The sequence below is a fragment of the Melospiza melodia genome, unplaced genomic scaffold, assembly GCF_035770615.1.
Source record: "Melospiza melodia melodia isolate bMelMel2 unplaced genomic scaffold, bMelMel2.pri scaffold_18, whole genome shotgun sequence".
NCBI classification, from domain to species: domain Eukaryota; kingdom Metazoa; phylum Chordata; class Aves; order Passeriformes; family Passerellidae; genus Melospiza; species Melospiza melodia.
Genome location: NW_026948525.1, coordinates 11,081,187 through 11,103,476, shown reverse-complemented (window position 1 = coordinate 11,103,476; position 22,290 = coordinate 11,081,187). Strand labels below are relative to the sequence as shown.

The 22,290-nt window shown below is 52.2% G+C and overlaps 2 protein-coding genes across 2 annotated transcripts in view; both read left to right on the top strand.

The window, feature by feature from the left end:
• Window positions 1–13,842: 13,842 nt before the first annotated feature.
• LOC134433455 (olfactory receptor 14I1-like) lies at window positions 13,843–14,220 on the top strand (the record flags this gene model as incomplete). The annotated part of the gene is made up of 1 exon (XM_063182308.1): window positions 13,843–14,220. A coding segment is annotated over exon 1 (378 nt), but the record flags the coding sequence as incomplete, so codon positions are not given.
• A 3-nt stretch (window positions 14,221–14,223) lies between these two features.
• The window catches only part of LOC134433373 (olfactory receptor 14J1-like), a gene marked incomplete at its 5' end in the record, with an annotated part of 36,509 nt that continues 28,442 nt past the window's right edge, over window positions 14,224–22,290 (top strand). The window contains one exon of the mRNA XM_063182228.1: window positions 14,224–14,685. Within this exon, the coding sequence (XP_063038298.1) occupies window positions 14,224–14,685 (462 nt within the window). The remainder of the gene's footprint in view (window positions 14,686–22,290) is intronic.

The window sequence follows — 22,290 nt, the reverse complement described above, 5'->3', positions numbered from 1 at the left end:
GCTGACAGTCTCTTAAGCTTTTTCATCATTCTCCAATTCAAAATGAATAGGGCTGCTGACAAGATAAAGCCAAGCGTAACTAGGATCAAAAGAACAACAATTGGATGGCACACACTGTTCAGAACACCTGTGGCAGTAGGTGACCACCCAAAGAGAGTATCCCACCACCTATGCTCAGCATCTTGCTTTACCCTCTCCATAACCCGGTGTATTTGTCTCACGTTGTGATGAACAGTCACCAGGGTCTTCTGTCCGCTCTCCTTGATTTTCTCGAGGATGTCAATCAGGTCTTGATGGAGCAATAGTTGTCTCACGAGGGTGAGGTTCATTCTAATAGGAGTGGGCATCAGCTTCTGGATCAGCGTGTAGTTGGATTGCAGTAGGTGGTGAGAAGTAACTGGAGCTTCATAAGAGAAATCGCATCCTACTATCTTAGTAAAGTTACAAGCACAAAAATTTGAATGATTCTTTGTATCTACCACAACATCTTCTACAAAGACAGAATCACATGTGGTTCTAAAGCATGCACAGCCATTGCCTATGTATATAAGAGCTGTCTGGGTATCCTCATGTGGACGCATCTCGAAATGACAGATGTTCTGCTCTGTGTCCAAACAGATATCCTGAGCTACAATTGCATTGCTTTCACAGATAAACCCTTGCTGTTCTCGGACAATACAAGTTTCCAGGTTAACAGTTTGCCATTTGTCATCAACCTGACGGGCCCATCCCCTATGTTCAGTAGGATAGAGAACAGCTCCGTCATGGTTTAATCCTAATGCAATAACAGGGAAGACCAAATGTACAGAGGCATTGCGTATGGTTAGGACAAAAGCAGTGGCTGTGTTTGAAATGGGGTCATAGGTAAAGTTCACCAGGTTCCACCAGGATTGGAATTCTCTTTCAAATTCAGTGGCACTGTCCCAGATTATTTTCCGAATTTCTGTGGGGAAGGTGCCTTCCTTGCCCTCTCTTATGATTGCAGCAGAGACAGATTGCATCCACAATTGTGCCTGGATACAGCTGAGGGCTAAGGAAACATTGTTCTGTGTAGCACTAAGTGCATCAATTACCAATTTGTGATCATCCACATTCACTCTTTCCCAATTTGGTAATATGCTTGATAGCAGTCTCTGGTGTGTTCGCAAAAGCCAATAAGAATGACTGCAGTAGTTGCTGTAATTTGGTCAAATCTCTAATTGTGACAGCCAATTTATTCAAGTTCAATTAATTTACATGTTATGTATAATATCATCACCTGGTGTTACCATGAGGGGAAGGAAAAACATTATTTCTGTTGATCATCACTAGTGTTATCATGGTTTGTCAGGTCTTCATGTCCCTTGGAGTTCTTCTGAAAAAGTAAACACAACAGACTCTGCCACGAAGAGGCAGAAAAGGTTAGAACAATGGAATTGTCAGAGAGGTTTTGAACAGCAGTGGTACTTCCCCTACAGCAGCAGGGGGTCCACCAAAAACAGGTTGTCCAGGGTAATGCCCTGGGTTCTTGAAATCATCTGCTCCCTGTTCTGAAGGAATTGTGCTTGGAGCTGTCTGGCAAAAAGCAGTGATTTTGGAACACTCATTTACCCTCCATCTATAGTAAGAGGTGTGAGAAGTCCATTTAATCTTTTCACCTTCTGCCCTATCCTGCACACTTTTGACAGTAAAGTGAGAAACATTACCAGATTGAATTTCCTGTGGGTTTAGGAAAATCCCAAACCATCCCTGCATTGCTTTAACAGTATTATCTCCTGTACCTCTTTTAAAAGCATCAGCCTGGAGCAACCCAAATATAAACATAGCATAGGACTTGGTGTTAATACAGACAAGAAAGTAATTCTGTCCCTCACTTTGGAAAATACTCCAAACAGTTAACAGTTCCCCAACCTGGGCATTGTCCTGTTCCTCTCTGTTAGCAGAAGTGGGGGAGAGAGGAGGGGTTGCTTTAGTCACAGAGGCAGGTTTATTTTGGCTGCTACCCAAGCTCCCAGTTTCTTGGATTGCCCAGTTCTCCTTCACCTCCCTGGAAGCCAAGCCAACCACAAACACCCCTTCCCAGGTAGTGTACCTATTCTCAGCATCTTTGAAACCATAGGAATAAAACCCAACAGGCTTTGTCAGACCCTCGGGACCCTGCTGCCAAATGTTTACTGAAAGTTGTGAGGAGGCAAATCCCCACTCCACCTGAAAGGGGTCTGTAGGATAGATAGGGTCCAGTGCTTGGTGAGCTGTCACTTCAAGAATCAGCAATTGCAATGTTTCCTTCTGAGAAGAAGTCCAATCCCATTTTATTCTTTTTCTCAGCAAGTCATAAAGGGGAACAAAAGGGTCATTCTGGTTACTAAGAAGTTTATCTGGTCTTTCTATAGGAGACAGAGCTACTATGGTTTTCTGAAGGAGAATTGCTGTAGGTTTAAGTGTTCCTGGAAGCCTTTGAGTTAAAGAGGTCATAATTTCAGGCTTTACAGGTGATTGGATTGGAGATTCAAAACCAGGAATTAATTTCTTTTCATGAATCAATTGCAGGCAGCCAGTTTTGTGAATGTTTTCCAGGAGCTGGTCGGGCGTACTGACCAAAGGGTCTCTCCTTTCCAAGGGTGTAGCCCCCCTGCCCAATGAGCTGTGTGCTGAGTTAGGGACCATGGGATGCGTCTGTCTGCTGTGGTTAGAAGCACCCCGTGTCCCCAACACCCACTGGCTTTTTGATCTGACAAAAGAATCTGATCTCCCCCAATGAGAGACATTTGACAAATCTGTTCTGTTTCAGATTTTTGAGGGAGAAGCCTGTACTGCTTTGCAAGTTTCGTTAATTCAGTAGTAGTGTACGGGATTTCTTTAGTGGTTTTGTGTGGGCTAAAATCTTCATTATTGATATAGTTGCATTCTGTTTTAATTAGAGGTTTTATGTTGTTACAGCAGTGTTTCCCGCAATTTTTCATCAGGGCTAATTCTTTTTGAGTGAAATTTTGATTAATGTGAGGAGTTTCTTTCTCTTCTGTTTCTTTTGAGGAATCAGAGTTCTGTGAATTTTTAACATGTTCCTCTCTCAGGGCAGCCCACAACAACTTATTTACATTTCTTTCTTCATCCAATTGTTTTTGCAAAACTTCAACTAGGGTTTGGAGGGAGTCTATGATAGCATTGTCCTCACTTTTTCACTTAAAGCAAGTTTCTATGGCTGCTGTGAGACAGGCACCCAAGACTGAGCAGAGGATGGTTTTATTTGTGCCCAGTTTGAATTTTGTTTCATGTTGCAAAAAAGACATTCTATCAATAACATTTTCTAAGTTAAACCAATTGCAGCTTGCCCATTCTTCTCCCCCCGGAGAAGGTGTGGCATTGTATTTAGCAAGCAGAGCATAAAATTCAGCTTTACCTTTTGCACTGAAGTTCTTAGTCATTTTGTGAGGGGACCAAAGCTACACCAGGGAGTTAAGTTACACAAATCACACAGCCTTCTACTGTCCCCTTGCTTCCCTGGGTAGTTGAAGAGACAGAATCAGTCTGGGAGGCTCTGTGAGGTTGCTTCAAATTTGTCTCTTCCTTCCCAGACAGTACAGATACGCACTCACATGAACACACGCACACAAATGTTTTGTTTGTGAGGGGACCAGAAACCTAGAACAGGGGGAAAGCCATGCAGCCTTTGCTGGGCCACCCCTCACTCCCCTGTGTAGGTGAAGGGACAATATCTGTCTAAAAGGCACAGCTTAATTTCTTCAGGTCTGTCCCTTCCGTTTTAGACAGTCCAGGCACACAAAAATACAACAGTAAAAACAGTAACAGTTTCAAATTCAGCTCAAATACAACAGTAACAGGTTCAGATTCAACTCAAATACAACAACAACGGTATCAATATCAGTAACAGCATCAATATCAGGATCAGGAGAAGTATCAGTGTCGGCATCAGGGCCGGTATCAGAGTCAGCAACAGTAGTGACAGTGACAGTTACCCCTGTTTTGCACTGAGAGATCTTTTGTGCCAATTCCGGAGTCAGAGCACTCAATTTAGCATGGGATTTGCCTGCAAATCCCTCTGTCTACTGGAATCCTGTCCGTGACGCCAATTTAAGGTCAGGGTCCATCCTAATGGACAGATGACCTGATGGTTCATAGGAATGATCTCAGAGTGCAAAACACCAACATGGTACAAGGGGGGTTTGCAGTGATAATCAAAACAAATGCAGTTTTATTGAAATAACTACAGCAAAAATGTGATAGAGGGATTAAGAGAGAGAAAAAGAGAGAGAACGAGAGAGAGAGAGAGGGAGAGAGAGAGGGGATATAGCTACCAACTCAGAGACGAAGTCCTTTGGTGCAGTCCAGCCGAGGGTCCGCCTGCTACGCTGGGGAGATCTCAAAGGCTCTAGCTAACTCAGAGGTTTTTATTACTGAAAATTGTGAGGGGCGGGGAAACAGATACAATGGGGAACAGATGTAACAGGTAGTCTATGTTCTTAGCAGTAAATGAGCTTGATAGGTGTAACAGGTAGTCTATGTTCTTAGCAGTAAGCGAGAGCCATTGTATTCTCGGTCCAGTGGTCACAACCTGCAGGCAAACATCTCGCTTTGGTCAGCTTGCCTCCCCCACACACCTCCCTGGGCTGGGGGTTTCAGTCCCAGTCCTTGGAAGGAGCAGAGGGGCCTTTTAGGAGTTTCATGTCTCAGTCCTTGGTGGAAAAGCTTCTCACATCTCCGTCTGTCATGGTGGTTGTAAAACAGGTGAGGGTCTTCTGTGGGAGACCACCTGGAACTCAGGAGAAGTCCAGCCAGGCTGAGGGGTGGGACAGCTTCCAAAGCTGCTATTGTTGCAAACAGGGCATGGTTCCCTCTTCTTAGCATACAGCAAACACTCCTGTGAAAACAATAGCTCAACACTGAGCTTTCAGGTCTCAGGGCTCGTGGCGTGTGACTTTTCTCCTCCAGAGCCAGATATAGACGGGGGGGGGGGGGGGGTGGGGTTGGGTCTTCTCTTCAGTGGTCTCCCAAGGACGATCGTGAGGGCAGATGAGGGAAAATTCTGATGGACTCTCACACCCAGTGTCCCCAGTCTTCTCAGATTGGCCCCAGTGTCCCCTGTATGTCCCAGTATCCCCCAGTGTCACTCCCAGTATGCCCCAGTGTCTCCCACAGCATTCCCAGTGTTCCCCAGTATGTCCCAGTTCCTCCCCAGTGTTTCCAAGGACAGTTTCATTTCTCACAGTGGCCGCAGCAGCCAAACCCAGCAGTGGGGCCAGTGCAGTGCCCATGGCCACAGCCCCTTGCAGGGGCCCAGTGCAGCTTGGGCTGATGATCCACCCTCACAGCTGGCCCAGGACAGCTCTGCAGTGGCTTTGCTGGCACCTGGGGCTGGCACACACTTGAGCAGTGTGTCTGTTTGCACTGGGGAAACTCAGCAGTTTGAGATTGCTGCAAAAAGTACAAAAAGGGAAAACCCCTCTCAGGCTGGGTGCAGCCAGCTCTGCAAGCACAGCAGGGCCCAGGGCAGTGAGGACAGACAGGATGGGGCTGGGCAATGTGGAGTAAGGTTGTCCACACTGGGTCAGAGCTCCAGGCACAGCTTCTGTGAGCAGGCCAGAGCTGCTGAGGAGAGACCCTGGGTCAATATCAAGCACAGAATGCTGCAATCACCTCTGCCCTAAAGAGAAATTTAATAAAAGACACCCTTTAAAATAGGAATGTGTATTTTATTACTGCTCTTTGAAATCTTTCTGCATAACTGGACTAGGAAAACTTTAATGACCCTCTCAGGGCTTTCCTGTTCTTTACATCAGACTCAGTCCTTGAGAGTGTCTTGAAATAACTTCTCAATAGCACAGAGTTAAATTTAAACTCCAAATATTCTTGATTTTTAATAGGTCACACAGAGGGGACGCCACTGGGAAACTGTCCCCAGGTTCCAGGGTCAGCAGAACACTGGAGGCAGTGATGACAGCTGGGGACAAACAAGGCCAAGGTGTCTCTGGTGCTAAGCAAAGCTGGATGTGTTTGAGGAATGACAAGGGCAAAGGCCTGAGCCCCAGTCCCTGGCCAGGCAGATCCTGTCCTGCCCGCCTTGCTCAGGGCTCTTGCCGGGATGGGCACTGCCATGTGTGGATGTGCAATGGCAAGGGCAGGAGCATGGGGCAGCCCCTGCCAGGCTGCTGAGCAGGGACAAGGAGGCAATGAGGCCCCAGCCCTGCAAGGGTCACTTGTCTCCTCATGGCCTCAGGCCCAGGCCCAGCAGCCATGGCCAAAGTGCTGCCCAAGTTGGCTCTGGCAGGGCTGTCTTGCAGCTGCTGCCCATCCCTGTGCACTGTGCAGCCCAGGCTGTCCCATGGTGTCTCTGCCCTGCACCTCTGTCCCTGCAGGCTGTCGGCATCCCCCGGCTGCCCCACCTGGCTGGGCCCTTCCTTAGCTGACAGCTCTGCCTCCTGCCTGCCTCTGCCTGCCCACACAGAGCCTGGGGCTGATATCAAAAGGGTTTTTTCCATGTTTACCCTGCCCGTGATCTTTCAGCACAGGAACAAGACATGCAGGGGCTGCTGTCCCTGCAAGGATGGGTGGAAGAGAAGAAGAAGAAGACATCTGGCTCAAGGGTGCAGGGATAGAGAAAACAAAAAGTGAATCTGGGAACTTGGGGTGGGTTTTACGGAAATGGGTAAATTGTAATTCACATTTTGCAACTGCATATGTGCAACACACTGGTAGAATTACACGTTCATGTGAGGTTGGGAGATATTCCATGTTGGATCTCTCTCCTGAATAAATGATACCCTCTGAAATAGCAAATTAATGTTCAGGAGCCTTATTCTGATATTTCAGAGATTTGGTGACAGTGGTTCCTCACAGAACCAAGGACTCAGCTGTGACACTGTGCAAACTCATGGAACAAAGGGTCCATGGTGACACAACAGAACCCCATGGAACCAAAATCCATTTTGGCACATTGGGGCTACATTGAACCAATGCTCCATTGTGATACTGCGGATTCAAGGAGACCATTGTGACCCTGAGAAACCTCTTGGAACCAAAGGGCCATTGTGACACAGCAAGGCCTGATGGAACCATGGCTCCATTTTGACACTACAGAACCTCACGGAACCAAGGTGACCATGTTCTACCGCGAAACCTCATGGAACAAAGGGACCATGGTGACACTGTGTCATGGTTTAAGCCTGGCACAGAGCCAGTGCCCCCATGAGAATACCCTCTCCCTGGTGTCTGCTCTGAGATGTGACCAGGAATAAGCAAAGCAGGCTCCAGCTTGGAAATAAAGAAAACTTTATTAACTAAACTACAAGAAAAGAAGGGAAAAACTATAAGGGGAAAATTGAAAACCTTACAAAAAGCACTTTCCTCCTCCTCCCCACCAAATTTCTCGATGTAATATATTCCCCCAAATCATCAAATCTCAGTCCAGCATCCTTTAGAATACTAAAACTTCAGTCCATGAAGAGGAGAGGAGTCCTTCTTGCACCATAGACTTCCCCTGGAAACATGCTGAAACCTCGTGTGCTTCCATGTCACTCAGCACTGCCCGGAAAATCCTTTGCCATTATGACATTTTTCCTTCCATGCCCAGTGCTCTCACCACTGTGCATGGACCAGAGCTGCTTTTAGGGTTGTCTTTTAAGGATGCCTTGTCTCACTCCAAAAGAGGCACAGTCTCTCCTTCGGGACATCTGTCCCCCCCATTTTTTCACTCCCTGGGGCCGAGGCCTGCCCACAATGAACCCTCCTGGTTCTGAGGCACTGCCTCCCCCTAAATGCAGTCTCTGTGTCACAGGAATAAAAAATGGTTCAGTCTATGGCCACATAAGGATAGTCCAGCCAAAAGGCCACTCCATCTCTTCCCCCACTCAGCCAATCTTCTCCACTTTCCTCGGGCCTAGTCCTCGTTATCTCATCTCTTATCTCTCTTCTTATTCAGCTCCGAGGAGGATCAGCATTTTTGCAAGGTCCCAGTCATGTAAGAAAAGGGTTAAAAATTTCAGTCTCTGCCTGTCCTAGAGCTCCGGCACTCCCACGCTGCTCTGGCCCCTGCTCTGGCCGGGCACTTTCTTGCCGCACTCCCCCCTTCTCCTCCTCGGCCAGCTGCTATCACATTCTGTCGCCGGCTCTCCCTCTCTCTCTCTTGTTGGGGGAGATGGGGTGGCTCGATGTCTCTTGGGGCTCCTCCACCCTTCCATCCTCAAGAGCCTCCTCACCCCGCACCTCTGTCCAGGCCCAAGCCTACCGCATGGCTGCCCCTCCCCCGCCCAGCAGCAGCAGCGGGACGGGGGAGGGAGATCCGACCTCTTTGCCTCAAAGTCCCAAGAGAGAACTCCCAGGGCCGAAGCTCTGGTTTTTAACCCCTGCGTGATCTCAGGGGTGTGTCCAAACCCCACTGGCCACATCAGGTGCCAGTATCAAAATCTGAGCACCCATTGGTTTGACCACAACATCCCAGAATTCCCACTTCTTCCTGGTCAAACCAGCACACACTGCAGAACCGAGGAGACTGCCGCTGGCAGCGTGAGAGCTCATGGAACCAGAAGTCCATTGTGACACAGGATGTACACCAAGGGTCCTTGGGCCTGATGTACACCAAGGGTCCCTTGTTAAACTGTGTGGCCTCATGGAACCATGAGCCATTGTGACACAGCAGGGCCTCATAGAACCTGGAGGCCATTATTAAAATTGGTGGCCTTGAGAAAACAAAGGGCCTTTGTGGCACTTCAGAGCCTTGTGGAGCCAAGGGAACACTGTGACACTGTGAGGCTCCATGAAACCAATGGCCTGTTGTGACACTGCAAGGCCTTATGGGATCATGGAGACCATTGTGACACTGCAGGGCCCCATGGAACTAAGGATCCAAGAACAGTACAGGACCCCATGGAACCAAAGGTCCATTGTGACATTGCGGGGCCTCGTGGAATCCTGAAGGCCATGATGACACTTGGAGGCCTTGTTGGATCAAGGGGCTCTGCAGGGCCTCATGGAGCCAAGGAGACCCTTCTGACACTGTGAGTCCCCATGGAACCAAACGTCCATTGTGACACTGCAACACCAAGGAGACCCCTGTGACACCGCCAGGCCTCATGGAAGCAAGGGACCATGTGACACTGGAGCCCCATGGAAACAAGAGGCCAGTGTGAGACATCTGGGCCTGATGAAACCAAGGATCCAATATGACACCACCACTGTGACCCTGCAGGGCCCCATGGATCACAGGGAACAGGGAACAGGCCTGCTTGGCTTGGCCTGACTGGTCCAACTGCCCTTGGCATGTTGAGGGTCTCTTCTTACGTACCCCTGAAACCCTGGGGTCTGGGCTTTCCTTCAATTGGAAAAGAGCTGCCTTTCTCATTCAAGCATCTATGGCCAAAATGGGATTCCCCCTCCAAATTTCCCAATATCCAGGGATTTCTCCCACATAAAAGCTTCCATTACCAACACGTCTGGCTGACCTTGTCTTCCTGAGGGCTGGCTCTCACCTGCCTTCAAACAGTGAGGCTGTGTGCTTTCCTTCCTATGGAAAAGAACTGTCCCTCCTGCACAGGCACCCATGGCCGAAACTGGTACTTGTCCTCCAAAATTCCTACATTCAAGGGTTTTTTCTCCCAGACAAGATCTCCCAGTACAGACAGGTCGTGCTGGCCTTGGCTTCTGGTTGTTGCCTGAATTCTGCCCTGAAACACTGGGGCTCTGCCCTTTCCATCCTAAGGGAAAAGAACCATCCTTCTTCTCCAGTTGCCTATGGTCGAAATTGGGATTCCAACTTCAAAAGTCCTATATCAAATGATTGCTCCTACACAAAAGCTGCCATTACAGAAAGGTCTGGCTGGCCTTGGTCTCTGGTGCCTGCAGTTCATCAGCCCCTGAAGCACTGGGGTTCTGTGCTTTCCTTCCTATGGAAAAGAATCTTCTTATTCCTCAATGGCCAAAATTGCTACTCCTCCTAAAATATTCACGATATGAAGGGTTTCTCCCAGACAAAACCTGCCAGCTCTCTCTGGCACTGTGGGCTCGGATGGCCACCTGTCATCTACTCCGGAAACACTGGGGCTCTCTGCCTTCCTTGTGATGGAAATAGAACAGTCTCCTTGTCCAGGGGCCAGGGCCAAATTTGAGATTTGGCCCCTAAATTTCATATATCCAAGGATAGGTCCCAATCAAAAGCTGCCAGGAGAGATGAGTTTGGCTGGCTTGGCCTCCCAGTGGCTGCTTCTCATCTACCATCAAACCCTGGGGCTCTCTGCTTTCCTTCAGATGGAAAAGAAATGGCCTTTTCATCAAGGGACCAGTGGCCAAAACTTGTATTCTAACTCCCAAATTATGTGTATCCAAGGATTTCTCTCAGGCACAAGCTGCAATTCCAGAAAGGTCTGGCTCACCTTGGCCCTTGGTGGCTGCTGCTCATCTGCCCCTGAAACACTGGGCCTCAGCTTTCCTTCCAATGGAAGAGAATCGTTGTTCACATCAAAGAGCCCATGGGCAAAACTGAAATTCGGCCTAAAAAATTCTATTTATCCAAGGATTGCTCCAAGGCAAAAGTAGCCAGGACACACAGGTCTGACTGGTGTTGTCCTGAGGTGATTTTCTTAGACTATGAGCAGAATGTTTTCATTTGCCAATACCTTGGACAGGGCCCAGATATCTCCCAAGGTGGGGTTTGGAGGCCTCAAGCACATGAGCACTCTACAGGGACAGAGGAGCTCTGTGCTCAGTTGGGTGGGGACTGAGGACAGCAGAGGTGAGCCCTGGAAGGGACTGAATGGTGGTTTCAGAGGTGGTGGATCTTTTTTACATAGTAGAGAACAGACAGAGAAAGAAAGAATTAATGCAAAGGAGAGATAGGGAGGGCCAGACAGGACCCAAAGAGAAAGGAATTTCCCTCTCAGAGCAGGACTGTGGTGCAACATGGCCCCCAGAAGGAGTCTGGGTCATCCCTAGGCTTTGTGTGGGCAGGCAGGGGCAGGCAGGAGGCAGAGCTGTCAGCTAAGGAAAGACCCAGCCAGGTGGGGCAGCCGGGGAATGCCGACAGCCTGCAGGGACAGAGGTGCAGGGCAGGGACACCGCGGGACAGCAGGAGGCAGAGATGTCAGCTAAGGAAGGACCCAGCCAGGTGGGGTAGCCGGGGAATGCCGACAGCCTGCAGGGACAGAGGCACAGGGCAGGGACACCGTGGGACAGCCTGGGCTGCACAGGGCACAGGGATGGGCAGCAGCTGCAAGACAGCCCTGCCAGAGCCAACTTGGGCAGCACTGTGGCCATGGCTGCTGGCCCTGGGCCTGAGGCCATGAGGGGACAAGTGACCCTTGCAGGGCTGGGGCCTCATTGCCTTCTTGTCCCTGCTCAGCAGCCTGGCAGGGGCTGCCCCATGGTCCTGCCCTTGGCATTGCACATCCCCACATGCCAGTGCCCATCCCGGGAAGAGCCCTGAGCAAGGAGGGAGGGACAGGATCTGCCTGGCCAGGGACTGGGGCTCAGGCCTTTGCCCTTGGCATTCCTCAAACACATCCAGCTTTGCTCAGCACCAGAGACACCTTTGCTTTCTTTGTGCCCAGGTGCCATCACTGCCTCCAGTGTTCTGCTCTAACCGGAACTAACCAGGGACACTTTCTCAGTCATGTCCCTCAGTGGGAACCATAACAACTTCAAGAAACTTCAGACTTTCAATTTAAGTTTGAGTTCTTGAGAAGTTTTTTGAACACTCTCTCAGGGACTGAGTTTGATGTAAACAACACCAAAGCCCCAGAGGCTCATTAAAGTCCTTGTGCTCTGTCTGTGCTGCTGAGTTGGGCTGGGCTCCTGGCACAGAAGCAGCTCCTGGCAAACCAAGAAGACCTTCAAAAAGACATTTCTCCTGAGGAGCAGCTCCTCTCCCAGCCCAGCAGGGCTGGGGCACTGCCGGTAGCCACCCTGGGCACAGCACAGAGGCACAGAGAGCTTCAATCAGTCAGGGCTGGGAAGTGCTGAGAAGTGCCTGGGGTAGAATCACTGCCAGCATTTGCCGCAGGAACCTCTGGCTGCAGGACAATGAAGCTGCAGCTCCTGGAGTGATCTCCTAAAGCTGGAACATCCCAAAGCCTACAGACTCTGTGAGTAAAACTCTGAATATTTCTGGTTCAGGGGAGGTGAAATGCTCATGAAGCTTTGACATGCTGAGGAATGCTAGTCAGTCATAAAATATTTCCAATACAAGGATTTCATTAAAAATTAGGACATTTCCAAAGACTTCGGATTCCTAATATTGGAGAATGGCAGGGAGTGGGGGGATTAATATTCAAGATTGATTATGAATTATAATTACAAAATTTTAAAAGTTTCTGAGACATTGGAACTGTTATTTTTGTGTTCTGTAGATTCACAGGAGATCCCTAATGTACTTTCAGCCACTCTGCCCATGAACAGCACCAGCATCCCCTTTGCTGAACCCATCAGGCTCAGTCTGAGCTGTCCTTTGTCCCATCTGCAAACAGAACCTGGCCCCAGGCAGTGCCCTGAAAACAAGCAGGGTTCTGTAGGGCCAAGGATAGTGCACAGAGATTTGGGGTCTGTGAGTGCTGGCAGGGAGAGATCAGGCACTGGGAAACACCTGCTGGAGGGAAATCTGCAGGAAGCAGAGAGAAGATCAGGCAATGAGAGAAAACAAAACCCAGCAATGCTGTGTCAGGGAGAGTTTAGAGATGCCCACAGGATCCCCTCCAGTGCAGCCCCTCCCTCTGAACAAGCCCCCTCCCTCCTGTGCCCCAGCCAAGCCTCTGCCCTCATGGCCGGGGCTCCAAGGCGTGCAGCCCCTCCTGTGCAGGCAGAGCTGCAGCAGAGCTGTGGGGCAGCTCTGCAGACCCGGGCTCAGTTCCCTCTGCAGAGCACAGGGCTGGGAGCAGCTGCCCGGCCCTGGGGGCTCTGGAGGGGGCACAGCTGGCTCAGGGTGACGCTGTCCCCAGTGCCCGGCTCTGGGCAATGCTGTCAGTGCAGCCAGGGAAGGAGCTGCATCTCCCTTCATCCAATGCCATCATAGGGACACCTGGAATCTCCCTGAGATTTCAGTCCAAGCTTTGAGCTTCCCTCCAGGATACAAACCTGTCTGTAGCATCTCTGTGTTATCTAAAAGCCCCACAGTGAGACACAGAAGGTCTATGATGAGAAAATACTTTTGGGTTGGTGAAATGAGCCCTGTCCTGGGTACAAATGTGGGGCTGAGACCTTGAGAAGGGGATGGACATTTGGTGGACTGTGGGGATCCATCTGCTGTCAGCAATGTCAGGATGGTTTTTAAGGGAAACATGGGAGGGTGATCATCCTCTGTCTGGGAAAGGTGAAAGCTTAGAGAATCCTGAAACAGGACAGGGTGACAGACATCCTCCCCTTCTTCTCCACTCACCACCTTGCCTCAGAGAACTCACTGTTCTCCCTGAGGGCAGCAGAAATGCAGAGAGTTTCTGACATCCAAAAATAGTCAGCAGGGGAGATGAAGAAAAGCTGTAAATAACACTAGTACATTTTAAGAGACTTTACCATTCCTGTTCTCTGGCAGTGGGAGGGCAGATGCTGACAGGGCTGTCTGTGTTAACAGAGATTCAAAGAAGAACAAAAGGACAGGTCCCTGTGCCCCTCCTATGTCTGCACAGCAAGGCTGAACTATAAAAACCTCTGTGTGTACCTACCCTAAACCTGAAGTCCCACTCAGGCAGCACCAGCCAGGGCTCCAAACTTGGAGCTGAAGAAAAATCTTCTGGAAATTGAAAAGGGTGTCAGAGTGTTACAGGAGAAGGGTTTGTGGAAAAAGGCTTTGATTTTGCTGGAAGAAGTTTCTCCTAACCGGTCACTGACTTTTCTCCATGAACAGCTCCCAATAGCCAGAGAAATCAAATGTCCAACAGCAGCTCCATCAGCCACTTCCTCCTGCTGGCATTGGCAGACATGCGGCAGCTGCAGCTCCTGCACTTCTGCCTCTTGCTGGGCATCTCCCTGGCTGCCCTCCTGGGCAACGGCCTCATCATCAGCGCCGTAGCCTGCGGCCACCACCTGCACACACCCATGTTCTTCTTCCTACTCAACCTGGCCCTCAGCGACCTGGGTATGATCTGCACCACTGTCCCCAAAGCCATGCACAATTCCCTCTGGGACACCAGGAACATCTCCTACAAAGGATGTGCTGCTCAGCTCTTCTTTTTTATGTTCTTTATCTCAGCAGAGCTTTCCCTCCTGACCATCATGTGCTACGACCGCTACGTGTCCATCTGCAAACCCCTGCACTACGGGACCCTCCTGGGCAGCAGAGCTTGTGCCCACATGGCAGCAGCTGCCTGGACCAGTGCCTTTCTCTACTCACTGCTGCACACAGCCAATACATTTTCCCTGCCCCTGTGCCATGGCAATGCCCTGGACCAGTTCTTCTGTGAAATCCCCCAGATCCTCAAGCTCTCCTGCTCCAAATCCTACCTCAGGGAACTTGGGCTTCTTGCTCTAAGTGTCTGTGTAGCCTCAAGCTGCTTTGTGTTCATTGTTTTCTCCTATGTGCAGATCTTCAGGGCTGTGCTGAGGATCCCCTCTGAGCAGGGACGGCACAAAGCCTTTTCCACCTGCCTCCCTCACCTGGCTGTTGTCTCCCTGTTTCTCAGCACTGGCTTTTTTGCCTACCTGAAGCCCCCCTCCATCTCCTCCCCATTCCTTGATCTGGCCCTGTCAGTTCTGTATTCGGTGGTGCCTCCAGCCCTGAATCCCCTCATCTACAGCCTGAGAAACCAGGAGCTCAAGGCTGCAGTGTGGAGATTGGTGACTGGACTATATCAGAAACATTAAACTGCTTGCCAATTTCTGCAAATCACTTGAAATCAATGTAATCTTTCATTGTTCTTCTTGCGTATGGTGGTTGGTTTATTATTCTCATTCTTTTTTTATTTTTAGTATTGTCCAAATGAAGTGCTACTGGTTTTGCCATTTCTCATTTCATTTCTCTCCACCTTTGCTGTGGCCCCAGATTGTGTCAATGAGGAGCTGTGCTCTCAGTGGCTCTAAAGGAAGTAAAGGATCTCCAAGCAAAGTTTTAACCAGAGTTCCCCCTCTTGTTGCCTTCTCTGGAGCTGCAGCAGCAATGTCTGTGTGCAGAGCTGGGGGCAGATCAGTGCTGGCACAGCAGCTGTGCCCAGCAGCAGCAGCAGCACTTGGTGTTGCCAGTGCTGCTGCCGTGGCCTTGCCCCACTGCCCTGGTGGCCCTGGTGTTGCTGTAGGGCCTGAGTGCTCTCAGGGCTGGGCACAGTCCTGGGGTTGGCAGTGCCGGGACTGCAGCAGGGACAGGCCATGGGCACTGCTGGGGCAGCGCTGACGCCTCAGGCCAGGGACTAGGGGCTCCAGGCTCCTTGCCCAGGCTCTCTCAAGGACACAGCCAGGCCAATGCTCAGCACAGAAAAGCCCCGTGAGCAGCCCCAGGCTGGCCGTGGGCAGGCTGGGGGCAAACAACATGGCTGGGGCTCTACAAGGGCCCTGGGGGAGATGGGAAGGAGCAGCAGAGCAGGGGCTGATCCATCCCCAGTGCGCTGGACAGCCCAGGGCAGCATCCCAGAGCGTCCTGATGGAGCTGCCAACAACATCCCCCCTCTGCAGCCCTGGTCTCTCCCCCAGCTCACACAGGTGCCCCATCCTTGCAGGCACAGACACAGCAGCACTGGCTCAGCAGCCCCTGTTTGCATTGCACAGAGCAGGGGGAGCACCCCCATGCTGTTGGTGTGGGGACATGAACCTGAGGGAGCACAAATGCCATCAGCCCCTGGGGCCAGCAAGGGCTGGGGACACCAGGGAAACCACTCAGCTTTGTCCTGGCCTCTGCAGTCAGCCAGAAAGTTTGTTCCCATCTGCTGGGAGTTTCCTGTGCCACTGCAGATGCTGTTGCTCAGAGCCAGGGCTGCCTGGCAGCCACTCCCAAACTGCCCCGAGCATTTCCCTGCCTTCACCTTTGCTTTCCTTCCTCTTTCCTGATCCAGATTTCTTCCTACTGCCCATCCCTGTTCCCTCCCCTCCAAGGAGCCCATCCCTGTTTGCCCTTTCCTCTCTGGCCCCACTCCCCATTGCAGTTCCTGACTTCGCACCATGGGAACGTCCCTTGGGCAGCAGGATCATCCTACAAGCGCTGCAGGAATTGTCTGCAGGCTCCTGCAGTGCCTGGTGCTGCTCCCTTGCCAGAGGCACCCCAGGCCAGGGGGGCACATCTGGGCTGCTGTGTCTGGCTCTGGGGCTCCCTGTTCTGGGCAATGAGGAGGAGCTGCAGAGGCTCTGCAGGACTGACAGGATGGGCTTTGGGGCTGCCAGGAAAAGCTGAGGCACCTGGGCTGCTGGAGCTCCTGAAAAGGAGGCCCTGGGCTCATGCTGCAACTTCTCCAAGGGTGTTTCCAGAGGATCCCAGAATCAGCAATGTTGGAAAAGAGCTCGGAGATCATCAATCCAATCTTTCCCCTGCCACTGCCTTGTGTCTTCTGAACCTCCTCTTCTCCAGGAAAGACAACCCCAGCTCCCTCAGCTGTGCTCCAGACCCCTCCCAGCATTGTGTCCCTTCTCTGGACACCCTCCAGCCCCTCCATGTCCTTCCTAAATTGGGGGCACCAGAACTGCAAACAGCACTTGAGGTGCTGCCCAAGCAGTGCTGAGCACAGGGGAACAATCCCTGTCCTGCTCCTGCTGGCTGCATCATTCCTGATCCAGGCCAGGAGCCATTGGCCTTCTTGGCCACCTGGGCACACTGCTGGCTCCTGTCCAGCCTGCTCTCCATCAGTCCCTGCAGGTCCCTTTCTGCCTGGCTGCTGTCCAGCCACTCTGTCCCCAGCCTGTATTGCTGCAGGGTTTACTGTGGCCAAAGTGCAGGACCCAGCACTTGGACTTGTTAAACCTCACCTTGTTGGGTTTGGCCCCTGCCTCCATCCTGTCCAGGAGCCCTGCTCCCAGCATGAGCCCAGTTGTCGCCCCTGTGTGCTTCCAGTTTACTTGTCACTCCCAGGATGATCCTGCTCACTTCCCCTCACTCCTGGCAGGATCCCTCTTCTTCCCAGTATGAGCCCAGGCACTCCCAGCCATTCCTCATTATGATGCAATTTGTACCCAACATGGTCCCATTTGCGCCCAGTTGCTCCCACTTTCATCCAGTGTGTTCCCCATTCTCCCAGTTGCCCCTAGTATAGTCCCAGAAACTCCCAGTATGATCCCAGTCACACCCAGCATGCTCCTAGTCACTGCCACTTCCTCCCAGTGGCTTTCAGCCTAATTTCACTTGCTCACAGCCACTCCCAGTCAATCCCAGTATGATTCCAGTCACCCTCATTTTGATCCCAGTCTCAGCCAACATGGACCCAGCTGCTCCCACTGTGATCCCAGTATGATCCCAGCTGCTGCCAGAATAGTCCCAGTTGTTCCCAGTTCCTCCCAGTGTGATCCCAGTTGTCCCTCGAATAGTCCCAGTCCCTCTCAGCATGGTCCCACTCACTGCCAGTTGCCCCCAGCATGGTCCCAGCTGTTTGCAGTGTGGTTCCAGTCCACCCAGTATGGTCACAGACACTCCCAGTATATCCCAGTGTGCACAGTAATGTTCTGGTTAGCTCAGAATGATCCCTGTCTTTCCCAGTTCCTCCCAGTTTCTTCCAGTATGATTTCAGTTTCTGGCAGTTTCCTGAAGTAAGGTCTTAGTTGCTCCCAATATGATCCCAGTTATAGTCTCAGTCCCCTCAGCATGGTTTCAGTACCTTCCAAATGATCCCAGTTGCTCCCACTGTGCCACATTTTCCTCCCAGCATGGGCCCAGTAGCTCCCAGTAACCCCCAGTCAGGATCCATTCTCATCTGCAGTAATCTCAGTGGTTCCCAGGATGATCCCAGTTGCACCCAGTCACTCCCAGTATGGTTACAGCCACCCCCAGTATGATCCCAGTCTCTCCTAGTATGTCCACATTTTCCTCCCAGCATGGTCCCAGTAGCTCCCAGTACCCCCCAGTCAGGATCCATTCTCATCTGCTGTAATCTCAATGGTTCCCAGGATGATCCCAGTTGCACCCAGTCACTCCCAGTATGGTTACAACCACCCCCAGTATGATCCCAGTCCATCCCAGATCCTCCCAGTATGATTCCAGTCATGCCCAGAGTGACTCCCTGTCACTCCCAGTGTGAGTCCAGTTGCTCCCAGTCACCTCCAGCATGGTTCCAGTCACAGCCAACACCTTTCCAGTCACTCCCAGTTTGGTTCCAGTATGAATCCAGCCACTCTCAGATACTCCCAGTACTATTCCTGTCAATCCCAGTATGATGGCAGTCAGTTCCAGTATCACCCCAGCATGGGCACAGCTGCTCCCATTATCATCCAGTATAGTTCCAGTTGCTCCCATTTACCCCAGTGTGGTTTCAGTCTCTCCCAGTGTATCCCAGTTGCTCCCACTATGTTCTCAGTCAGTCCCAGTTGTCCTCAGTTGCTTCCAGCCTGATCCCAGTTGCTCACAGCCACTCCCAGTCACCCTCAGTGCAGTCCCAGTTGCTCCAAGTAAGATCCAGTATGATCCCAATCAATCCCAGCATGGGCCCAGCCTCTTCCACTGTGATCCCACTAGGACCCCAGTTGCCCCCAGCATGGTTCCGGTTGCTCCCTGTTCCTCCCAGTGTGATCCTATTTGCCCCCAGTATGGTCCCAGTCACTCCCGATATGATCCCAGTTCCTCCCAGCATGGTGCAAGTCATGCCCAGTTGCCCCCAGTGTAGACCCAGTCACTCCCACTCACTCCCAGTTTCTCCCAGTTTGTGGTCCCAGTTCTCCCCAGCACGGTCCCCATTGTTCCCAGTGTGTTCCCAGTCATCCCCAGTGTGATTACAGACACTCCCAGTATACACCAGTTGCCCTCAGCATGTCCGTGGTCATTCCCAGACACTCCCAGTGATCCCAGTAAGGTGCTTGTTACTCCAGTATGATCCCAGTCACACCCAGTATATCCCAGTTGCCTCCAGCATGCATCCAGTCATTCTCAGTTCCTCCAGTTTGCTTGTAGCATGATCCCAGTTTCTCTCAGTTGCTCCCAGTAACCCAAAGTGTGATCTTGGTTTCTCCCTTTCAACACCAATATGAGCCCAGTAAGCTCCAGTAGGATCCTTGTCACATGCCAGCAGTCACAGTGTGGTCCCAGTATAATCCCAGTAACTTCCAATCACTCCCAGTATGGTCCCAGTTGCCTCCAGCTAGATCAACACAGTCAGTCCCAGTATGATGCCATTTGTTCCCAGCGTGTTCCCAGTTGTTCCCAGTTGCTCCCAGTCCCCCCCAGTATGGAGGATGACGTGCAGGGTGTGTTCCCAGTCACTCTCAGACTCTCCCAGTATTAGTCCAGTCCTTCCCAGTACGATCCAGAGATGACCCCAGTGTGTTCCCAGTCCCTGCCAGTATGAACCAGTTGTGCTCCACATGGTTACAGTTGCTCCCTTTCACCCTCACTTTTGTTCCAGTCACTCCCAGTCTCTCCCAGTGTACCCCAGTTCCTTCCAGCATAGTCCAGGTCACTCCCAGTTCTTTTCAGCATGATCCCAGTTGCTCCCAACCACTCCCAGTCAGCCTCAGTGTAGTCGCACTCCCTGCCAGTGAGTCCAATCCCGGTCATCACTAGCATGATCCCAGTTCATCTCAGTATGAGCCCAGTTGCTTCCAAACACCCCCAGCATGCACCCAGTGACTCCCAGTTCCTCCCAGTTGCTCCTTGCATGATCCCAGTTGCTCACAGCTGCTCCTGGTCACCCTAGCATAATCACACTAATTCCCAGTATATCCCAGAATGATCCCAGTCTCTCTCAGTGTGATTATAGTCTCCCCAGGCATGGGCCCAGCTGCTCCCAGTATGATCTCAGTACAAACCAGTCCCTCCCAGTGATTCCACTCCCCACCCGTCTCTGTGTTTCCCCCTCCTGGATCTCCCAAGAGGAGACCCAAAAGCTGGCAGTCCCAAGCAGGGTCCCCAGCAAGGCCCAGTTTGGATGTGCAGCCCCCAGTTTGCCCAGTTTGCCTCTCCTTTTGCCCAGGCCGGGTTCCCCCCACCCAGGGTTGTGAGGGGTTTTGTGTGTTGGCAGAGCTGCATGTTATGGAGAGAATTTAGGTGGGTCTTGGGGAAGATGGAAAGGGGTTTTGTGATTTTTGGGGACATTTATGTTGCAGGGAGTGGTTGGGGATGTCCTAGCCTGGAGCTGTGGGGTGGTTGGAGGGGTGCAGGAGTGGCTATGGGGTTGGGAGGGGGTTTTTGGGTGGTCGTGATCCCCCAGAACCCCAAAGCTGCCACCAGACCCCACCCCACAAAATACTGCCAGCAGTCAGGGGCTCCATGTTGGGGTTCATCCTCCTGGTGCTGCAGGAGAAGGTGAGGGGGGGGTCCCCAGGGACTGTGCGTGCCCAGAGCGTGTGTGATCCCCCCATCCCAGTGTCACCCCCTTGTCCCTCCCCACAGGGCTCCTGCCCCAGCTCCTGCTCCCCTAGAGGGAATTTGGGGAGGGGGCAGAGGGGCTGAGCAGCCCCTGCCAGGGGATGACCTTGGCCCAGCCCCTTTGTTCAGCACCAGGCTGGGCTCAGGGCTGGAGGACGAAGAGGCCGATGGGAAGCAGATCCTGCAGCTGCGACAGTGCTTGGGGTCAGGGCAAGGTCCCACCCTGCACATCTGGCTCAGGTGTGACCCTGCCCCGGCAAGGGAGCAGGACATTCCCATCCCCATGGATCAGGGCTGGGAGCAGCACTTGGAGCACAGACATGGAAATACTGGGAGTGACTGGAAGCACACTGAGGGCTACTGGGAACAATTGAGAATGATGGGTGCATACTGGGGGCAACTGGGGTGACTGGGAATGAATGAGGTCATCCTGGGGGCAACTGGAATCATACTGGGGCAACTGGAGTGATTGGGAATGAGCATGCTGGGGGCAACTGGGATATACTGGTAGTGTCTGGAACAATACTGGACGGGACAACACTGGGAACAGCTGGGACCACGTTGAGGGGGAAACTGGGAGCCACTGGGAGTGACTGTGTCAATACTGGGGGTGACTGAGATCTTATTGGCAGTGACTGGGACTATACTGGGGCAAGTGGGTGCAACTGGGATCATATTGGGAGGAATTTGGGAGCAACTGGAACCATGGTGGAGGCAACTGGAACAATACAGATGGGGACTAGAATCCCACTGGGAGTGAGTAGGAGCATGCTGAGGGCAGTTTACAGTGTGTTGGGAACTCCTGGGATACACTGGGAGCAACTGGAACCGTACTGAGACTGACTGGAATCATGCTGGAATCAACTGGGAGGAAGTGGGAGTGACTGGGAGCATGCTGGGGACAACTGGGATATACTGGGAGAGACTGGGAGTCACTGGGATCATACTGGGACTGACTGGAACCCCGGCAATGGCCTGGGCTGGGTGATGTGGTGCCTCAGGGAGCGCAGGGAGCACTGTGACACTGCAGAGCCTGATGGAACCAAGGGGACATGGTGACACTCGGGGCCTGCCCTGGCCGTGGGGTGTTTTGGAAGCCCTGGGGTGCCCAGAGCAGCAGAGCAGAGCCCCTGGCTCAGGGGCAGCAGCTCCCCAGGACACCCTGGGCGGGCGGGCAGCACGGGATGCCCAGGGAGAAGAGGAAGCCAAGGCCCAGCGACCCAAGGGCACCACCGGCTGAGGGATGGGGCAGGAGGGAGAGACCCATGCTGGGATGGGGATGAGGCTGCCCAGCACTGAACCAAGGTTGTGTGACATCACAGGGGCCGTGTGACATCATAAGGGCCATGTGACATCACAGGGGGCTGTGTAACAGGTCACAGATGGCTGTGTGACATCAGTCACAGATGGGGAGTGACATCACAGGGTGTGTGTGTCATCACAGGGAGGTGAATGACATCACAGGGGCTGTGTGAGATCACTGGGGAGGTCACTCTGCCCCAGCCCCCCTCACAGTTCCCCCCAGAGCAGTCCAACCCTGCTCATGCACAGCGGGGTCCCCTGTCCCCCCGGGTCCCCCCACACCCCTCGCCGCAGCCTCCCCCAGAGGATGTTCCACGAGATCGACCCCAGAGCCTGACACAGGTACGGGGGCAGGGGCCATGGGGCTGGCACAGGGGGCAGGGATCCCCCAGCAGCATCCCCGTGTCCCCCAGGGCCAGAGCCTGGGCCAGGGCTCCTTCACCGTTACGAATGAGGCCTTGAGAGTGCTGAAAAAATCCCCAGCAAGGGATCAGCAAAAACCAGATTTAATATTAAGGGACAGCAGCACAAAGTTCCTTGACAAGAGTCACTCTGCTCCTGACTGGACACTTCAGGCACACCAAGGAAAC